The sequence below is a fragment of the Colletotrichum jinshuiense genome, chromosome 6, assembly GCF_051148585.1.
Source record: "Colletotrichum jinshuiense chromosome 6, complete sequence".
NCBI lineage: Eukaryota > Fungi > Ascomycota > Sordariomycetes > Glomerellales > Glomerellaceae > Colletotrichum > Colletotrichum jinshuiense.
In genome coordinates this window covers 1,132,312-1,151,991 of record NC_139313.1, presented here as the reverse complement: position 1 = coordinate 1,151,991, position 19,680 = coordinate 1,132,312, and the positions used below count along the sequence as shown (strand labels likewise).

At 55.7% G+C, this 19,680-nt stretch overlaps 5 protein-coding genes across 5 annotated transcripts; 3 read left to right on the top strand and 2 right to left on the bottom strand.

Moving 5' to 3' along the window:
• Nucleotides 1–676: 676 nt before the first annotated feature.
• Nucleotides 677–1,500, top strand: EsH8_VI_000282 (pyruvate transporter MPC1; the record flags this gene model as incomplete). The annotated part of the gene is made up of 3 exons (XM_083271535.1): nt 677–749; nt 1,065–1,137; nt 1,227–1,500. 3 exons carry the CDS (start codon nt 677–679, stop codon nt 1,498–1,500), a joined length of 420 nt encoding a protein of 139 aa, XP_083126709.1.
• Nucleotides 1,501–6,467: 4,967 nt separating this feature from the next.
• EsH8_VI_000281 (carbamoyl-phosphate synthase L chain, ATP binding domain-containing protein) lies at nt 6,468–10,791 on the top strand (the record flags this gene model as incomplete). Its single annotated transcript, XM_083271534.1, has 11 exons — nt 6,468–6,597; nt 6,699–6,719; nt 6,780–6,787; nt 6,859–6,870; nt 6,941–6,978; nt 7,047–7,078; nt 7,136–7,255; nt 7,317–7,378; nt 7,444–9,192; nt 9,318–10,613; nt 10,684–10,791. 11 exons carry the CDS (start codon nt 6,468–6,470, stop codon nt 10,789–10,791), a joined length of 3,576 nt encoding a protein of 1,191 aa, XP_083126708.1.
• A 569-nt stretch (nt 10,792–11,360) lies between these two features.
• EsH8_VI_000280 (proteasome core particle subunit alpha 7) lies at nt 11,361–12,539 on the bottom strand (the record flags this gene model as incomplete). Its single annotated transcript, XM_083271533.1, has 3 exons — nt 11,361–12,014; nt 12,191–12,415; nt 12,537–12,539. The coding sequence occupies 3 exons, from the start codon at nt 12,537–12,539 to the stop codon at nt 11,361–11,363; spliced, it is 882 nt and encodes a 293-aa protein (XP_083126707.1).
• Nucleotides 12,540–15,048: 2,509 nt separating this feature from the next.
• Nucleotides 15,049–15,948, top strand: EsH8_VI_000279 (uncharacterized protein; the record flags this gene model as incomplete). Its single annotated transcript, XM_083271532.1, has 1 exon — nt 15,049–15,948. One exon carries the CDS (start codon nt 15,049–15,051, stop codon nt 15,946–15,948), a length of 900 nt encoding a protein of 299 aa, XP_083126706.1.
• An 816-nt stretch (nt 15,949–16,764) lies between these two features.
• On the bottom strand, nt 16,765–18,629 carry EsH8_VI_000278 (uncharacterized protein; the record flags this gene model as incomplete). The annotated part of the gene is made up of 4 exons (XM_083271531.1): nt 16,765–17,214; nt 17,319–18,245; nt 18,320–18,424; nt 18,486–18,629. 4 exons carry the CDS (start codon nt 18,627–18,629, stop codon nt 16,765–16,767), a joined length of 1,626 nt encoding a protein of 541 aa, XP_083126705.1.
• Between the last annotated feature and the right edge of the window lie 1,051 nt (nt 18,630–19,680).

The window sequence follows — 19,680 nt, the reverse complement described above, 5'->3', positions numbered from 1 at the left end:
GTTAAATCTAGAATAACAGTAAATGGAGGGGGGAAAGGGAGCTTCTGAATGCATTTGCCGCCGCAGCTTACATAGCACCTCAGCTCAGCTAGCCCAGCTTACATGGGTTCTCCCTCCAGTACCTCGAGACCTCTGAGGTTCCCGGAATCCCTCCTCTCCTCCTCTCCGTCTCTTTCTCTTTCTTTTTCTCCTAAACCTGCTATCTGACCAAATTCCTAATTTTTTTTTGCCTGTTGCTCAAAACCAAGATATCACTTACCCTGTCCGGCAACATGTTGTTTGTCCACCAAGCCTCTTGTCGTTACAGGTCTCGGGCCACACGGCAACGGTAACGGCCAGGCGCCGTACAGGCAAACGACGGCACGTGACATCCCTTTCCATCCAATCACGACGCTCCCTTTTCCACAATCCCAGCCCCCACTCTTATTCCCGGGGGCCGGTCCTGTGCTTGTCCGACCATCAAACAAAGGAGCGCAGCGCACGTCCAGCGCGGAGACACTGAGTGTGTGTGTGTGGTGTGTGTGTCTCTGCCTGCCCGCGAATTTTCGGAGCAGCTTGGGTTCGTCGTCCATCCTCAACAAAATATCCGTACACGATCACCAGAACCGTCCCGCCCAATTGACCGAAGTCCAACACAACCACCACTCCCCCAGAAGACCAAATTTAATAATTCAAAATGGCTGCTCTCGTCAAGGCGATCAACGCGAAGATCAGGTCCAACCCTGTGTCGGACTACATCTGCTCTACCCGTACGTGCCCGCTCAATTTTTTTTTCTAGTCGTTTGCTCCGCGTCCGGACTTAGCGGGGATTGTCCGACGGGGGGAAGCGAAAGAGCTTGAATGAAGCTGTCGCCGGCGTCGCGCAACGACGGGAAGCTCTGGCGAACGGTCTGCACATACTCCCGTCGTCCATTGGACCTCGATTAGGGAGCCCGGAGTGCTGCTCGACGCCCGTTGATGCCGGCGCCTGCGGATACCACGTTCCCCGGTGCCGGGCCGCTCGCCGAATGGCTTCAGTCAGGATGACTCGAGATAACAAAGCTAACTCATCGCGCGCAACGCAGACTTCTGGGGCCCTGCCTCCAACTTCGGTATTCCCCTGGCCGCCGTCATGGATACCCAGAAGTCCCCCGATCTGTACGTCGAACTGCTGCTCTGCATCACCCCCCCCCTTGCTGCGAAGCTCTACGAGATAAGGGAAGATACTGATGCATCAACTACTGCAGGATTTCCGGTCAAATGACGGGCGCTCTCACTATTTACTCTGCCACCTTCATGCGCTACTCCCTCGCCGTCTCGCCCAAGAACTACCTCCTCTTCGCCTGCCACCTCGTCAACTCGGGCGCCCAGCTCACACAGGGATACCGCTACATGCAGTACAACTACTGGGGCGGCAAGGAGGCCTCGGATGCCCAGAAGGCTCTCGAGAGCGTCAAGGACAAGGCTGTCGCCGTCGAGGCCAAGGTTGAGAGCAAGGTCAAGGAGGCCATCGGCAAATAAATGCGCTCACACCTAGGGGGGAGGGGTTTGGACGGGGAGTTATAAGGCATACATGTGGTGGCTGGGCGTGGGATGGTCCCCGCCGTCGCGGACGAGCTTCCGGTGGCCGTGACCAGGGCGCCGAGAGTATGTTACGAGTCCACGGCTTCTCACGAGGCGTGACAGGAGAAGTCCCCGTCGAAGACACGACATAGCGTGTGGCATAACGTGGCAGTGCGCCCAGCCACGGCGAAGGGGTAGCTGGCGGTTCTGTACCATCACCTTGCATTGTTGTTTTGCTTTTCGGAAACGGGCCCTGATTCCCCGGGGAAACATCAAGGACAGGCCTCTTCAATGCGGCCCTCATTTTCGTATAATATAGAACAGCGAACTGTTTCTGGAACCCAGCAAATGTAGCAGCTCTGAACCGTGAAGAACAAAAATATGTCAGTGTCACGTTCTTGGCCGCCATGGTTCAGCGGTTAGGACTCGAGGACAACAAGGTGAGTAGCAGTGGTAGTAGTAGCACGGAGCATGTTGTTGGCGTCGCGGTGTTTTGATGGTGGACCACCCGTCCTCGGGGCATTGATCCGAACACTGGAAGTCTGAAAATGAACCCCCCCCGGTCCCCTTTTTTGGCACAATGCAGCTGGGCTTCAGCGATGGACGGAGCGGAGCGGAGCACTCCTATTTCGGGCGATTCGCGCTCTGTTTTAAGGGCCGGGGCCGGAGTCAGGAGTGAATGCAAACAGCGCGAGCCAGATTTTCGATGAGTCAAAATTAGGTGTCGTCTCATCTAGTCCATAGGCCGCGAAGGTGTGGCACTCTCCGAAACTGCGAGAGCACCGATATGACCCCCACTCTCGCTGTTGGCACTTGGGCAGATCTCGCCGGACGGCCGGTCGAGTGCAGATCCATCGTCCATTTGGGACCGCGCATGCGCTGGAGACCGGTGTTATTCACCGTGGGGTGCAGGGCGGGTACGACCAAGAAGGCATATGCCTCAAATAACCTGTGATATCCGGTGATGTGAAAGAGTCACGCAGAGGGCCGATCACGCAAGGCGGCCGGCCCGTTTCCTTGGAAGGAGGACCAGGTGGAATAAATGTCGCATCGCGTCGCGAAGCCATCGCTAATTCTTATTACCATCGACAACCACCAGACAGGCTGGCGGACTGGACATACACCGTAAATAGCTTTGCGCAGTATATTTGCAGAAGCCGAGACCCAGGACACCGAGGGAGCCGACGTCGGAGTATCCAGATCTGGTTGGGAGTCATCATCACGGTGGGTTTGGATCTGATGACAATTTTTTTTTCTCGCTCTCCCTCCTTTGCCAATGCCGCTTAGATACTGGCGCGATCTTGGGGGGTAGACAAAAAGAGGAAACGGAGAAAAAAAGCCTTGATGCCAGATGGGGGGCCAAGAGTCTTGGATGGCACCGGAGGTATGGGCTTAGTTTCGCAGGATAATCTGGCCGAATCGCCCGTGGGACTTGCAGCACAAGTGAGATCCAGAATGGCACCTTGGCGGTGTAACGACTCGAGATGGTTGGTGCAAGGAGTTGCACCGGTTTTGTCTTTCTTTCTTTCTTTCTTCATTTCTTTGCCTAATCTCGAAGACTCTGGGAAAATGCAAACCAACCTGGTTTAGTATAGCGCGCGGTCCAGCTGGGGGGGTTTCATCCCAGCATCCCCCAAGTCGGCGGACCGGAAATAACGCTCGTGTAATATGGGGATGCGTGGTTTTGTTTATGACGAAGAACCTGGACGGGCCTGGGGTGGTGCGCGTCTGATGCGTGTGGTTTCATGGCAAATGGCAATTGCACATGTTTTGTGTGATATCATCCACCTTTCATTCAGTGTGGGCGGGCGGCGGTGGACTGTGGGCGGTTGTGGTAGCCAGTCCGGGCCAAGGCCCAGCCAGGGCGGCGTAGCCTGCCTACCTTGCAGCCTGGGCAGGTGGCCGGCAAGCCACTGTATGCCCCTCGGTGCAGAAAACCGAGGTCGACGATGTTCCCCTTTCGAGGCATTCAAAAACGTCAGAAAGGGGGAACAGCAGTGCTGGACCCTGTGAAAGTCACCCCGCATTCTGCGATGGACTGGACCGCGGGGCGAAAAAAGCCAGGGACGACCAGGCGAGGGTTGTCCTTCAACGGCTGATATCGCGTCGAGTTCTCCCGAAGCAGATGGCCGGTTGATGAGGCGGACGTCCGAGTGTCACGGTGCAAAGCCGTGTTATCCTCGGCTTCGGTAGTGGTCGCGCCCGGCAGACCCATACAGCCTTGTTTCGAAGCCGTGAAGTGCTCGTCGCGTTGCGAGGTTTGCCGAGTTTGCTACATTTTTCCCGGGATTGAATTGTCGTGACTTGCCCCGAGGCTATGGGATTTAGATGAGCGAGGGTGGCCTCGGCATGCGTTGCCGTGGAATACCTAGACGGCGGCATGACCTGCAGTAAGAGGAAAGAAAGAAGGAAGGGGGGCCGTCCTCGGCGTGTCTTGCCAACTGGCTGGTTCTGCAAGTTGCAAGTCAGGTACCGTGCCGGCTGTCAACCGGCCGCGTCACGAGCGGTTGATGCTTTCTTTTTGGGTCCTTATTTGCCATGCCGGCGTTGTGTCTCTCTGTCTGTCTGTCTGTATGGCCTGTAATAACCCCCAAGTGCACGCGCCGGCAATGTCACCAATCCCGTCCCGGAGTTCTTTGCTCAAGAAGCCGTTAGTCAACCGCAGCAAAGCAGTTGTGTATCGGCAGGCTGTGGTTGGCCAATTCATTCTGGCCTAGCGGTGTTTTGCGACCCCGCCATCTCCTTTACTTTTAGAATATTTTGTGTTTGAGGGGGAAACCTTTCAGCGGGTGCGGAGGCAAGCGTCGTGTCTCAACCCTCGTTTCTCGTGGGGGGGCCCTCTGGGTTACAGCGTCCATGTCAATCTAAAGATATCAATGTTTCTTTGGGGGTTTGTTTTGTTGATGGGAGATCGCCGGGCTTCCTCACCCACTGTCTCAGGGGCTGCCGCCAAGGCACCGACTCGTTGGAGTCTTGAGGCCAAAGACGGAGACGAAGGCCGGCGACGTGGAAACATATCTCGGTCAGGGATGGGCGGGGGGGTTGCTGCTATTCTCAGGACTCCAGCCTCCGGGGCCACTCAATCTCTCGGGGCATTGCAAAGCCAAGAGGTATCATCATCTCAGGTTGGGATTCACATGGACGATGCCGCGCCTTGACCCTTGACCGTTATTTGGCGCAGATACGGCATCAACCTTCTGGTCTTCATCCCAGTATGGGTGCGGCGGTACGGTAGCAGTGAATGAACCGCAGGGACGGCAGATTGACAGTGGCCAGTGTGGTCTTCATCGTCAGGTGGTGGGATGGATGGATGGAGGTACCAAAGCCGAATGCCGACGAGCCATTGCATTGCATTTTCCCACCGAGCTTTTGGGGAAAGGGTGGGTGTGAGCGAGTGAGAATGAGTGTGTGTAAGAGAGAGAGACAGACTCCTCGGCCTTTCCCTCCCTCTTGCCGCGACAAAGCGGCGTGTTTGAGTGAGTCGTACAGCTTCTATCGCAGAGTGGCCTAAGCTCCCGTCCCAGCCCAGGGCAGCTAAGCAAGGTATCCTGTACATGGGTACCTGCCCACTCTCCAACTCGGCTTCTCCCCCCTCCCCCTCCTCCCCTCCATTAGCGCACCTCCATCAGCTCTCGAGGCACCTCGCCAGCCGCCACGCAGCGCATCTCGCTGCATCTCACTCCTCGACATGGAAGTACCTCGGTACTTCCGGCCCTGGCAGCATGCCTTACTTTTGCGCTAGCAGCTGGAGACAAGGTCCCCTCCTTCATGGTGACGAGGGGTGACAGGGGAGGGAGGTGTTGCACAGTCGCCGTCAAGTCGCTCGCTCCATCTCTTGTCAGTCGATCCCAGCTCCAGCGGCCAGTCCAGTTACAGCAATGTTCCGCGGAGAGGTCGGCCTTTCCATCAAAAACACCAAGCGCAGCTTTGGGTTGGTCTGAACTGAGGTGGACGGTGGACATGGGCAGATGGATCTGGCCTGGCCTCGCCCGGGGTGTACCTACCAGCTCGCAGAGAGAGAGGAATACCATGCCCTTGATCCAGGGCCATGACTATTACGACCGACCACGGGCAGCCGAGTTGCAAAGGCAGTAGTCCAGTATTGCCCTTTGGCCCAGCCCAGTCCGGCTCAGATACAATAAATCCCCTCACCCCTCGAGCTTCGAGTTCATCCCGTCCTCCTCTTCTCTTCGTCTTGTCCTCGTCCTCTTGTCATCCACCTGCCGCCTCTTGTTGCTGTCAGCCACTGCTGCTGCTTCGTTGTCTGTGCTCCCCCAGATACCAGTCACGGTTCGCATCCACGGCCGTCATACATACATACATACATACATACATACACACATACCCCCACCACCGACACCCACTTCTGTCCCTCTCGGTCGGACGGGTGTAATACACACACTAGAAAGAGAGAGAAAGAGAGCTGTGCTCGCCTGTCATTGAAGCTCTCCCCCGGCAGAGCAGCTACCTGAGCTCCCCCCTCGGCTCTTAATATTCATCCTGTCGAATCGAATCCGGTCGGCTCAACTTCTCAGCCCACACAGCGCGCTTCTTGCTTCGGCCTTCGGCTCATCACTCCCCTTAGCCCTTGTACAAGCGTCGCATCTGCTGCTGCGCCTGATCTGCACCTGAAAGACAGGCGGCAGACACCAACCCCAGCGGCACCTCCGAACCGCCTGCGCCAGCGTAAAGCTTGGGATTGAGAACCTGGGAGAACCCCACCAAGCCAACCCAGACCCCCAAGCACCCCGCCAACCGACAGCCGACGCAATTGTCTCGCAGCTGAGACCTCAACAGCTTTCCCTGCTCCCCGGACCATTCAAATACGGACTGCTGAAGCTCGACTCTTGTCCGACTTCACTGTTCCTCTTGCAAAAAACCTTTTCCTCTTCCCTCACACAGTTCTCGCCCAAAGATTGCCCATCATGGCTCAGACGGCGGTTACTTTCAACGATGTCTTCGAGGAGGGCGACGTCGAGGAGGTCCCCAAGGACCCCCAGACCATTCACCACATCCGCGCCAACTCCAGCATCATGCACCTGAAGAAGATTCTGGGTAAGCCCAAGCATCTCGAGGAGCTCCTGGCGGCCTCGCCCCCCAGCTCCACAGTCCGTTTCCGTGAGAATCATGCTGACTCTGGACCTGTCATCTTGCAGTGGCCAACCGTGGTGAAATTCGTAAGTAGATCCATCCAACCGACCGACCTCCTGACCCACAGCAAGCTAACCATCGTGCAGCCATTCGTGTATGTCGAGTCTATTCCCAGTGCAAGGTATTGCTTCATAAACAGAGATGCTCACTATCCAACGTGTCTAGATCTTCAGAACAGTAGGTTACCCTCTCCCCAGGCGAGAGTGTTTGCCGTCGCGTTTGTAGTTTCGGCGCTGACTCTTTCTAGGCCCACGAACTCTCACTGCACACCATCGCTGTCTTCAGGTAATTAAAAAAAAAAAAAAGAATACCTCTTTTGGGTATTCCCAAGCTTCGCATGCTGACTATCTCAGTTATGAGGACCGTCTCTCTATGCACAGACAAAGTACGCACATGTTGTAGCTCCCTCACCCTTCCTTCTCCTCTAACCAGTATTCCACAGAGGCCGATGAGGCATACGTCATTGGCAAGCGCGGCCAATACACCCCGGTCGGTGCTTATCTCGCTGGAGACGAGATTATCAAGATTGCCGTCGAGCATGGCGCACAAATGATCCATCCAGGTAAGGAGATGCGTCCAATCGAGATCCGCGTCTCGAACTCAGCACTAACACGCCGCCAAAGGTTATGGCTTCCTCTCAGAAAACGCCGAGTTCGCTCGCAACGTCGAGAAGGCCGGCCTCATTGTAAGTGACCCCCGCAAAACCCCCCTAATTTCTGACAACACCACTGACTCGGCGTGTGTTTTTAGTTCGTCGGACCTTCCCCCACCGTCATTGACGCCCTTGGCGACAAGGTCTCCGCCCGAAAGCTCGCCATCGCAGCTGATGTCCCCGTCGTCCCCGGTACCGAAGGCGCCGTTGCTACCTTCGAGGAAGTCAAGGGCTTCACGGATCAATATGGTTTCCCCATCATCATCAAGGCTGCCTATGGTGGTGGTGGCCGCGGCATGCGTGTCGTCCGCGACCAGGAGAGCTTGAAGGAGTCCTTCGAGAGAGCCACCTCCGAAGCCAAGTCCGCCTTTGGCAACGGAACCGTCTTCGTCGAGAGATTCCTCGACAAGCCCAAGCACATCGAGGTCCAGCTCCTCGGTGACAACCACGGCAACATTGTCCACCTGTACGAGCGTGACTGCTCAGTCCAGCGTCGCCACCAGAAGGTTGTCGAGATCGCTCCGGCAAAGGACCTCCCCTCCGAGGTCCGCGATGCTATCCTCAACGATGCCGTCAAGCTCGCCAAGTCGGTCAACTACCGCAACGCTGGTACCGCCGAGTTCTTGGTCGATCAGCAAAACAGATACTACTTCATCGAGATCAACCCCCGTATCCAGGTCGAGCACACCATCACCGAGGAGATCACCGGTATTGATATCGTGGCCGCTCAGATCCAGATCGCTGCCGGTGCCACCCTGCAGCAGCTTGGTCTGACCCAAGACCGCATTTCCACCAGGGGTTTTGCCATCCAGTGCAGAATCACCACCGAGGACCCCTCCAAGGGTTTCCAGCCCGACACGGGCAAGATCGAGGTTTACCGATCTGCCGGTGGTAACGGTGTCCGTCTCGACGGTGGCAACGGCTTTGCCGGCGCCGTCATTACCCCATACTACGACTCCATGTTGGTCAAGTGCACCTGCCACGGCTCAACGTACGAGATTGCCCGGAGAAAGGTTCTCCGAGCCCTGGTCGAATTCCGTATCCGCGGCGTCAAGACCAACATTCCTTTCCTCGCCTCTCTGCTCACCCACCCCACCTTCATCGACGGCAACTGCTGGACCACCTTCATTGACGATACCCCTCAGCTGTTCGATCTGATCGGCAGCCAGAACCGTGCCCAGAAGCTCCTTGCTTACCTCGGCGACGTTGCTGTGAACGGTAGCAGCATTAAGGGCCAGATTGGCGAGCCCAAGTTCAAGGGCGATATCATTCTGCCCGAGCTCCTCCAGGAGGATGGCACCAAGATCGATGTTTCCGAGACGTGCAAGAAGGGCTGGCGTCAAATCATCGTCGAGCAGGGCCCCAAGGCGTTCGCCAAGGCTGTTCGTGACTACAAGGGCACGCTGCTCATGGACACGACCTGGCGTGACGCTCATCAGTCCCTGCTTGCCACTCGTGTGCGAACTGTTGACCTCCTCAACATCGCCAAGGAGACCAGCCACGGCCTCAGCAACCTGTACAGTTTGGAGTGCTGGGGAGGCGCGACTTTCGACGTTGCTTACCGCTTCCTCTACGAAGACCCTTGGGACCGTCTGCGCCGCATGAGAAAGGCAGTTCCCAACATTCCTTTCCAGATGCTTCTTCGTGGCGCCAACGGCGTGGCTTACTCCTCGCTTCCCGACAACGCCATTGACCACTTCGTTGACCAGGCCAAGAAGAACGGTGTCGACATTTTCCGTGTTTTCGATGCCCTGAACGATATCGACCAGCTTGAGGTTGGTATCAAGGCCGTCCACAAGGCGGGCGGTGTCGTCGAAGGAACCGTGTGCTACAGTGGCGACATGCTAGTAAGTTCTGTTCTCTCTCTTTTCTGTTCTGTTTCGAGGGCATTACCGTTGTCTGCTCTTGTCCATTCTGTTCTTGGAGTATTACTGTTTTTTGCTATGAATAACCCCGCTAACCTACCTCTCAGAACCCGAAGAAGAAGTACAACCTCGAATACTACCTCGATCTTGTCGACAAGCTTGTCAAACTTGACATTCACGTCCTCGGCATCAAGGACATGGCTGGCGTGCTCAAGCCACACGCAGCTACTCTTCTAATCGGCGCCATTCGCGAGAAATACCCCGACCTTCCCATCCACGTCCACACTCACGACTCTGCTGGTACGGGTGTTGCTTCCATGGTTGCTTGTGCCAAGGCTGGTGCCGATGCCGTCGACGCTGCCACTGACAGCTTGTCCGGCATGACTTCTCAGCCAAGCATCAATGCCATCATTGCCTCTCTGGAGGGCAGTGACCACGACACCGGTCTTAACCCGGCTCATGTCCGTGCGCTGGACTTCTACTGGTCTCAATTGCGCCTGCTCTACTCCCCCTTCGAGGCTCACCTCAGTGGCCCCGACCCAGAGGTTTACGAGCACGAGATTCCTGGCGGTCAGCTCACCAACATGATGTTCCAGGCATCGCAGCTCGGTCTTGGAACACAGTGGGCCGAGACCAAGAAGGCCTACGAGCACGCCAACGACCTTCTTGGCGATATCGTCAAGGTCACACCCACCTCCAAGGTTGTTGGTGACCTCGCCCAGTTTATGGTCTCCAACAAGCTGTCTGCTGAGGATGTTAAGGCTCGTGCTAGCGAGCTTGATTTCCCTGGCTCCGTCCTTGAGTTCCTCGAGGGTTTGATGGGACAGCCGTACGGCGGATTCCCCGAGCCTCTCCGTTCCGATGCCCTCCGTGGCCGGAGAAAGCTGGACAAGCGACCTGGCCTGTTCCTCGAGCCCGTCGACTTTGCCAAGGTCAAGCGTGAGTTGCACAAGAAGTTCGGTGGCCCCGTTACCGAGTGCGATATTGCCGGATACGTCATGTACCCCAAGGTCTTCGAGGACTACAAGAAGTTCATCTTGAAGTACGGTGACTTGTCCGTTCTGCCGACCAAGTACTTCTTGTCTCGTCCCGAGATTGGCGAGGAGTTCCACGTTGAGCTCGAGAAGGGCAAGGTCCTCATTCTCAAGCTCCTGGCCATCGGCCCCCTGAGCGAGAACACCGGCCAACGTGAGGTGTTCTACGAGATGAACGGTGAAGTCAGACAAGTCACCGTTGACGACAACAAGGCCTCGGTCGAGAACGTCAGCCGGCCCAAGGCCGACCCCACTGACTCCAGCCAAGTCGGCGCACCCATGGCCGGTGTGCTGGTTGAGCTCCGTGTCAAGGAGGGCACTGATGTCAAGAAGGGCGACCCGATTGCTGTGCTCAGCGCCATGAAGATGGTAAGTTGCGGTTCGAAATACCGGTGTTTCTCGCCACATTTTTATTATATTTTACTAACCAATAACTCAGGAAATGGTCATCTCGGCGCCGCACAACGGCAAGGTCTCAACTCTCCAGGTCAAGGAGGGCGACTCGGTCGACGGCTCGGACCTTGTGTGCAGGATTGTCAAGGCTTAGCTGGGCGGTATGGATGGACGGGGACAAGGATAAGAGCGGCAATTTTTTATTACATTTATTTAACAGCGAGAAAACCAGAGATTCATGGGATGCGACACGATAATGTCTGGGGCGCGATGAACGGTTTACCTGGGTAATTTGAATTGATGATTTTCAAAAACCAACGCTTTCGTTGCGGATGCAATGTCGCTTGCAAGCTTGTTCTTTCCCTGAGTGGCTTGATGATTTGCTACAAGTCCTGTTGTGCTTTGTAGTTGAAATATCATGACATGAGCAAATTAATGCTATACGTCGTTTTGGTCAGCCAGTATCACGGGGTGAAACACATCCACTTCCTACACATCCGGTGCAAAGTGGCATGCCCGAACCAGGCCTGATTAGTCCGTGATCCAGCCGTCATAGTCCTCATCAAGGTGTTTGTTTTTTTACAAGTACACAAGGGCCTTTCGAGATGGCCCCCTCGGCAGTAGCGGCCCCCATTTGTGTGAGAAAGATCTCTCTTCTTTTGATTGTCTTTCTGTCGTGATGCCGCCCCTCTAGCCATTGCACCTATCCCCGACGATGTCAATCTACTCCTCCATCTTGTCATCGTCCTTCTTCTCCTCGTCATCGTCATCATCGCCTTCGAGCGCCTTCTTGGCTAACCGCTCTGCCTCCTCGCGCAGCTCCTTGGGCACCTCCTCGTGGCGGCCCTTGGTGGGGCCGTCAATGTCACTGATCCAGCTCATCTCGAGCTCAAACTCCTTGTCTTTGTTGTCATCGTGGGCGACGAAGATGATGCGAGCGGCCTCCTTGACAGCGTCCTTGAGGGTGAGCCCTCCCTCAGCGAGGTCGAGCTTCTCGAGCTCGGCCTTGGCGGCCTGACGGCCCTTGCCGGTGGCGGCGCCATAGTAACCCCAGTAAGAGCCCGAGGGCTCAATCATGTAGAGGAAAGGGCCACCGTGGGTCTTGGAGGTGTCCTTGCCGCCGGCGCCAACCTTGGGTCCCGAGCCGACCTCGCCGTCGACGGGGGACTCAGTGGAGGGGTCGAAGCCGCCAACGATGGCGGTAATGCCGAAGGGACGGACAGAGGAGTAGAGGGTGTAGGCTTGAAGGTAGCCGCCCATGCGGGATGCGAGGTCGGCGGTGGAGATGGGTGTCTTGAAGGTATCGCGCCAGCCACGGGCTTCTTCGCGGGCGCGGTCGACGAAGTGGCGGCCGTCGGGGATCATGCCTGAGTAGACCTTTTGCATGTGTCAGTACAATCTAGAGACAGGACCTACAGGTTTACAGGTTATGACATTTAGGCAATGCCGCTCTTGCAAGGGTTGGTTCGTATGATACAAGTGAGGGGAAGGGTGGTTCGTGGATATACGGCAGAACGAGGGTGGATGAGGGGGGTCCGGAAGGGTTGACTTACAACACCAAGATGTCTGTCAATAGTAGCGATGCGCTTGTTGGCGTTTGGTTTCCACAGCTTGGAGGCGATGACCTTCTCGACGGCGAGGACGACGCCCTCCTTGCAACGGATGCCGATGGATGTGCCGCCATTCTCGACGGCCTTGACGGCATACTCGACCTGGAAGTTGCGGCCGTCGGGTGAGAAGATGGAGTTGCTCAGGTCATAGCCTGTGCCTATCGACGTCTAGTTGGTGTGAATGAACCATATTAGCGATTGTGTACTGCTTGGGTGGGTGTAGTGATAGCTTCTGACCCCCGGTCACTGGAGGTGGTGGTTACCGGGAACCTGGCAAGGGAAAGCTTACCATTGTGAATTAGAGGAGCTTGGGGTATTTGGGAAACGGTCAGGTATAAAGATCCGTAGAGCGGGCAATTCGGTCGCGAGTAGGGTTCGTAGTGTGGTGCAGGTCGTGAATGTTGTTTGGTCGTAGGAGCTTGTGGTGGATGACGATGCGGGACGTGGTTTGGAATTGGGGAATCTGGAGCCTTGACATCTGGAGCTTCAGGCAACCTGAGCTGCGTGTTGCTGCCGCGAGGTTGATGGCGAGGCTGGATGCAGGGATGCCTCAGGTTGGTTGAGAGCTGGGGGTCGATCAAGGGAGGGGAGGGTGTGAGAGGATCCAAAATGGGATAGCCACACGTGGCGGAGGTGAGGCTTGAAGGGTGGTCTGGTCTGGCAGCAGCTGGGAACTGACAGGGGAGCTAAAAAAGAATTGCCCCACCATCCCGCACTTGAACCTGCAGTGGGCTGCAGCTGCCAGGTGCTGGAGAGGAGTTGCGTGATGGGTGGCAGCCGTTGTAGTCACATCGCGAAATGATGATTATTCAATTGTTTGCAAGAACTCACACAATTATTCGGATGTAAAAGTTGCAACTCTTCATGTTGAGATATTGAGATTCACTCCAAGTATTATCAGGGAATTCTTTTTTAGAAAGTTTCGCATCGTCCCATCATCCACTGGCTATAGCATGGAGACTTAAGCAAGTCCAGGCCCTGGATGGATTTGGCGAACCGTGCCTCGGGACGGTCATTTGCGAGGAGCGGTGTGGAAAGCACCGGACTGGGATCCCGAGAGGCCCGAGTCGAGAAGCTAGGCAAACTGTTGAGAAGCATTCGACGGACAAGGCGAATGCTATTTAGTAAAAATCACATGTCTCCAGAGTACACTGCTGGCTCGAAGGGCAATACCGTTTCCAAACGGAAAATTGAATATCAAATCGAACGAAATGGCGCATATCAAGCCTGGTGGGCTTGTGTGTGTCACAGGAAACCCATTTGATACCTCCGCGAATTCCAGAACATGCGTGAACTGATCGTGTCACCGATCCATTGGGCGACAGGCGTGGATCTGGAAGAGATTATGTTTCAAGTCGACGTTTGCTGCCGGGCCCAATTGCTAGCAGTTGGCAGGGGATGGCCACCGTCACTGTTGAATGTAAGGCAAGGTACCGCATTCACGGCTTTCCCTGTCGTTGGATATTCTCTGTTGATGCTCATCTCAATAGCAAGATAGCAAATGAGCCATATTCCAGAAGAGATGGAGACAAAAGCAAGGGTGCATTGCAGGCATTCCGGCCTGACGAAGCGAACCATTGGGCTGGGCTAGGCCAGCTAGCGTTAGTTGGTGGTGATGAGGTGGTGATGTGTGGGTTGCGGATGTGATGCTGATGGCATGGAATGAATGGGAATGCGCCAGGCACCTCATGCTCAATGCTCAGTGCGTGCTCCATGCACCGCGTAGGCGTAGGTACCCTACCACCCTGCCTACGTGCCTACAGTACCTGCCTTTCCACTGGTATCTGTACCGGTAGCGGAACACACATGGACGGTTGGTTAGTAGCCAGTGAATCTGCGTCACATTGCCATGCCTGCGTCATGACCTTGTCCGCTGTTGCCCCTCCTTCCTAATCTCCCCCTGCCAGGCCCGACCCAGCGTCCCTCATTCTCCCCCCTCTTGCCCTTTTCGCCCTCCACTTGTCTGTCCCCTCCTTCCCTACCCGCCAGAAACGGTCACGGCTATTTTCCTTCCATATAAGATCCAAATCTGCACTCAACAAACACATGTTCTTTGGCTTTTTGGAACCTCGATCACGACTGGCTAGTACTTACCGAGAAGACCTTCGCACGAACCTCGTCGACTATTTGCCGAGCTATCGTCGCCGCCGCCGCGAGACTCGACGGCGTGAACCTCACTCCACCACTAACCCAACCCACTGACTGCACCGCTGACCTTGCCGCACCGCACCGCACCACATCCACCCAGCTAACCCCAAACCCTGTCACCACTATTGCTGTCTTCCTGCCCAAGGACCACGAAGCCGAATCACAACCCGACCATTGCTCTTTGCCTACCCTGACCACCTGTCGGTTTTCTTTTCGTCTTCTCGAGTCTCTCTTCTCTTATTTCTGCTTTCAACAAACTCTCGAGAGTACATAGCGTAGCCAATAAAAAAAAGAAACAGTTTTGTTTTCCACCGCTGTCCGCGCCTCCGAAACCGATTACCAAGAAAGAAAAGAAGCAAGATCAGGAGACAGCAAAACACACTGTCTTCTCTGCGTCGCTCGCAGATTCACTCCTACAGCAAACAGGTCTATACCGCAAGGTCCCTTTTAGCTTCCAAACATCAGCATCACAGTTATCGCAAAGGCAAGTTTTATCCCTTTCCATCAACTCCCGTTTACCCTCCGATCACCACTTGCCCGTCTCCGTCTCGGAACCCCGCCGGGCTTTTGTCGGAGATGGACCGTCCGCTATATCGCCTGTTACTCGACACCATACCACATCAACGAACTTCGACTAACGAATTCACAGGACAATGGTCTCTTTCCCTCCAACCATGCAGGCTCAGGATGACCTCGCAACTCTCTTCTCCCGCAACCTAACCTTTAACCCCGAGGTCCAGAGTCAGGTGCAGACGCCCAAGGTGGAAGAGGAGCTCAAGCAGACCCCGGACCCCGCCCCCACCAATCCCGCATCAACTCCGGCACCCATCATCTACTCCATCACCCAGCACTACACCCACTCCGCCCACATTGCTCGGCGGCCTGAGCAGCAAGCTCAGGAGCACCAGCGGCCCTCCTCTGAGCCTCCCCAAACCGAGCAGTTGACCCCCGAGGCCGTCCTCAGCCAGCATGGTGTCGACCCTTCCGTCCTCTCGCCCTCCCAGATCCAGCTTTTCCGAATCTCCGAAGAACCCCACCAGCTGCGTCTGATCGAGATTTGGCGCGCCGCGCCGCCCACTTCGAGCACTGACAACCCCTCGTTGGCCTGGACAAGCACAACGCTGGAACAAGAGGAGCAGCTGGCCAGACTGCGCTTCGAGCGGATGGAGGCAGAGAAGCAGCAGCAGGAGCAGCAGCAACAGAACGCCATCATGAGTCTCGACGGTACTCAAGTCCAGTCCAACGATGGCCGCTGGCTGGCGAACTCCATCTCCCCGCACGTAGAGCCCTACATGATGTCTGGCTACGAGGAGATGATGCGTCGTGAGTACGAACGGGAGGAGCTCCAGGCTCGCTCCAGCGGTAACTACTCCCACTACGGCTCCGCCGTGGGCGGATCGACTTACAAGCCGGCGACCGACCCTGTCTACAAGGGGTTCGGCGATGACTGGGCCAGAGAGCAGCAGATGCAGATGCAAATGGAGAACCAGTACGGCGCCTTCCAGCATTTTGGGAGCCCGGCTGGCAACATGGAGGCCATGGAGATTTTGTAAACATTGCATTCTTTTTTCAGCATAACAGCAGATACCTGTCCCAGTTAGACTGCATGGCGGACACACGTTTGGACGGAAAGGCGACGTCGGATTGCCTTGCAAGGAACTTTTTTTTTTTTGTCAGAAACGTTATGAATAAGCAGTTGGCCAGATACCATTAGGCAGGCATGAGGAAATGAACAGCACTAGCAAACCAAGCGGTCAAAATTTTTAGCAAGAAAAGTATTGGCCTGGTGATGGGTAGCAACGAGTGGATGGCAAGGCTGCTGCTCCTTCGGGTTTATGTCTACTCTAGAACGAACACACTCGCCTCTCTCTTTGCCAAATTTCTCTTCTCGTCGACGTAACCGCACAATCAGCATACTTGATATAACCAAGAAAATCATATTGGAGTATTATAATGCCGCACAATCCTTGTGAGCTATGATGTACTCCATATCAAGTGCCCGTATTCATTTGCACTCCTGTCCCCTTCTTGTAACGTTTGATTGATAAATAAACCAGTAATACTACAGATTTCCCGCCCGTTTTAGATCACCCGATGATAACAGCCTGGGACCTTTCCCCCTAGTTCGCCATATGCTTTCCTTTCCCTCCTTTCTTTCCTTCCAGTCAGCAGCCTAGACTGTTCCAGTTATAAGCAGCCCTTCCGGGGCCATCTCGCTTGTACGCCGGGTATATGTTTTCCATGATTATTTCACTACATCATAAGGTTTCGTATATGAGGAATGCGCCCCGATTGATATAAAAAAAGGGGGGGAGGGGCACCGAGACGCGCGTGTTGTTGCGAGCCCGCGGCGGCCGGCGGAGTATTCGTTACCGCTTGGAGCCCGGGTACCCCGGGTGCTCGGCCATCTTGGACGAGAGCCACTGCGCCGAGTCCATGCCCCCGGGGACGTTGGTCTGCCACGTGTTGGCCGGCGGCGTCGGCATCGGGTAATTTCCCGGCGACGGCGCCGCCAGGAACTGCGACCCCCGCGTGTGGTGGCTGCTCGCCCGCGTCGCGCGGCTGGAGCGGTCGAACCTGCTGTTGCGCACGTCCGCCGTCGCCCTGCTCTCCCTGCGGCTCACGCTGTCGAGGTTGCCGATGCCCCATGTCGTCGCCGAGTGCGTCGACTCTCGATTCGTGGAGCCGAAACCCATGGATATGGCTGACATGCGCGGCGACCTCCAGTCGACGACGGGGGCGATGGGGTCGACGGCGGGTCCCTCGATCGGCGAGCTGTAAATACCGCCTTCGAGTTCGATTTCTGGCTCTTCTCCGTGCTGATGGACGGTTAGTACGTGTGGAATGTATATTTTTCTCCGCTTGACTGGTGTTTGGGAGAAAAGGGGTCAAGGGCGGGCAGGCGGTTGTGTGTCTTTCTTACTTTACCGGGTGATGGTGACAGCCACTGACCACCACTGCTATCCTCCCGCGTCACAATGAGTGAATCTCCATCCTCATCCAGCTTGTCTCTGGAGTATATGTCAAAAGTGTGGCTCAATCCACTGAGTCGTGCGGGTGCCGGCGAGGCGACGTTATTGTCGGAAAGTTGTATGCGAGGCAATTCTGTTCCAATCTTGGTCTGAATTTCATCCACCTCGATTTCCTCGTCAAAGGAGGCGTCGGCTAGGTCATTGCGCATCGGCTGTTGACGGCCGCCAGATGCTTCGCTGCGGACGTAGGTTGGCTTTCCTTGGAAGCGCTCCCGCCAGGCCACAGCGCGGGGTGCTTGGGACGACACGCCCGCGCGATACCATATGAGTTGCCACAGGGGGCGGAGGGTGGCTATGGACGCGGCAGTGATACCAATGCCGGGCTCGACAGTACTCCATAAAGCAACATCGGCAGTGGCCCACAGAAAGTCGTCGCCGTTGAGGAGGGTCGGGATGTAGACGGATCTAGCTATGGTCGCGGCCGAGCCGATAGCGGCAAAGGAGAGGATGGCGAAGGCGAGAAGTCGGGTGCGTTTTGGGAGGGAGAGCGACCAGACGATGAACAGGGGCAGAATTCCAAAGGCCCAGTCGGCGAGGCAGTTGATGATGGAGGCAGTGTAGGTCATGACGAGGACAACACGATTACTGAAGCATTTTCCCGGTGTACGGGGTGATTCCTCCCAAAATGTCGGAATGGGCGTACACTGGAACATGACCATGAAGAAATATGCCGTGCCAAAGAGGACGGTACTGATCATCAGAATGCGAAGGATCCATATGTGGGTACGGCGGATGGCGACGCGGAGGAGGAAGTATCCGACGGAGATTTTGAGCATACATGTTGAGATGATGTAGAGTAGTTCGCAGATATACCAGTACTAGAAGAGGCACCAGTGAGCAACATGCCGGGCAGGGGGGGTTAGAAACTTTGAGGGCAGGCATGAAGGCATACCATGAGTGCATCGCGATTGTGCTCTGGGCTGAGTTCGGTTCTATGTCGACCGGTGCCGTAGCGGACGCCTTGGAACTGGGTGATGAGGTAGACGGTGAAGATGAGCTGGCGATGATAGATTAGTAAACGTGTGTCAGTTTCTTCGCAGATGAGCTCGTCAAAGTACCATAAGCCCAATCATAAGCTTGTCGTCGACACCGAGTGAGCGTATAATCCAACCGCGGCAATATATGCGCAAGGCGACGGCGATCCAACACAACACGAAGAAGAGGACCGCCACGGCCAGCACTTGTCCGCCGCGATCCTCCATCATGTGGTCGGCAGCAACGGCATCCACAACGTTCCTTCAATGCAGGCGGTGGTTTCTCGTGTCTTCTCTACTTTGGCATTATGGCGAGGGTGACCTTGGATCGTCGAGGTGAGTTGTCAGGGGGGATGAGCAGGGTGTGATCCGGGTCGACTGGACAAGGCAAGGGAGAGAACGGGTGATGGAGGGGGAAGGACCCGTCAGGGTTGGGGGGGGGAGGGGGTTGCTGGGTATACATATCACGGTCTCTCGAACAGACTTGGGACCAAATCTAGGGGTAGGTCTCGAATCTTGATTGTGAGCCAGCTTCAAGAATAGCTTAATGTACCGCTGTCTAAAGCCGGACGACTTGATTGTACAAGTCTAGGCGACGGTGGCGGACGGAGCCGTCGTTATTGATCGCTCGTCCAGCAGATCCGCATACAATCTCCGGTACCTCTAGGAAACGGCTCATGGTTGGAAGGGAGTGATAGTACGAGTTTAATCGCGGGAAGACAGGGGATGGCGAAAGGAGGTGAAGGCGCGTCCCGCCAATGAGAAACGCGAAGAAGCGGCTCGATTGAGATTCGGGGGTTTAGCTAGTGGCTTGAATGGCGTTCCTGGCGAACAGACGCTAAGGATATGTACAGAGTTAGAACCGCAGGGTGATTGTCAGGTAGACAGGGCCGCGAAGCTGGAACCGGCCCAGAGCCGGACAACCATACGGCTTGAGCGTTGCGTTGCCGTGCGGCGCGCTCGAGCCCATTTTGCTCGAAGATCGAGAGGAAGGCGGGGGTCGCTTGGCCGAGGTTTTGTTTCTTTTGGGTATAAGGCCAGGGACCAGTGTGCTGTTTTTGGCATCGGCTTTGTTTCAGGCCAGCAGTTCGGGGTGAAAAATAAAGTTCTTGCCGGGCATACGGTGGGAGGAGAGGCCGATCGGAGCCGGTAATGTTTCTCACGTTGGTGCTGTCGATGCTAGACGTCAATCATCAGCGTGGGCCATAAAAGTTGAAATGGCAGACCACGCTGCCACATCAGAGATGCCATGCAAAAGATGCATTGCTAGTGACAACGG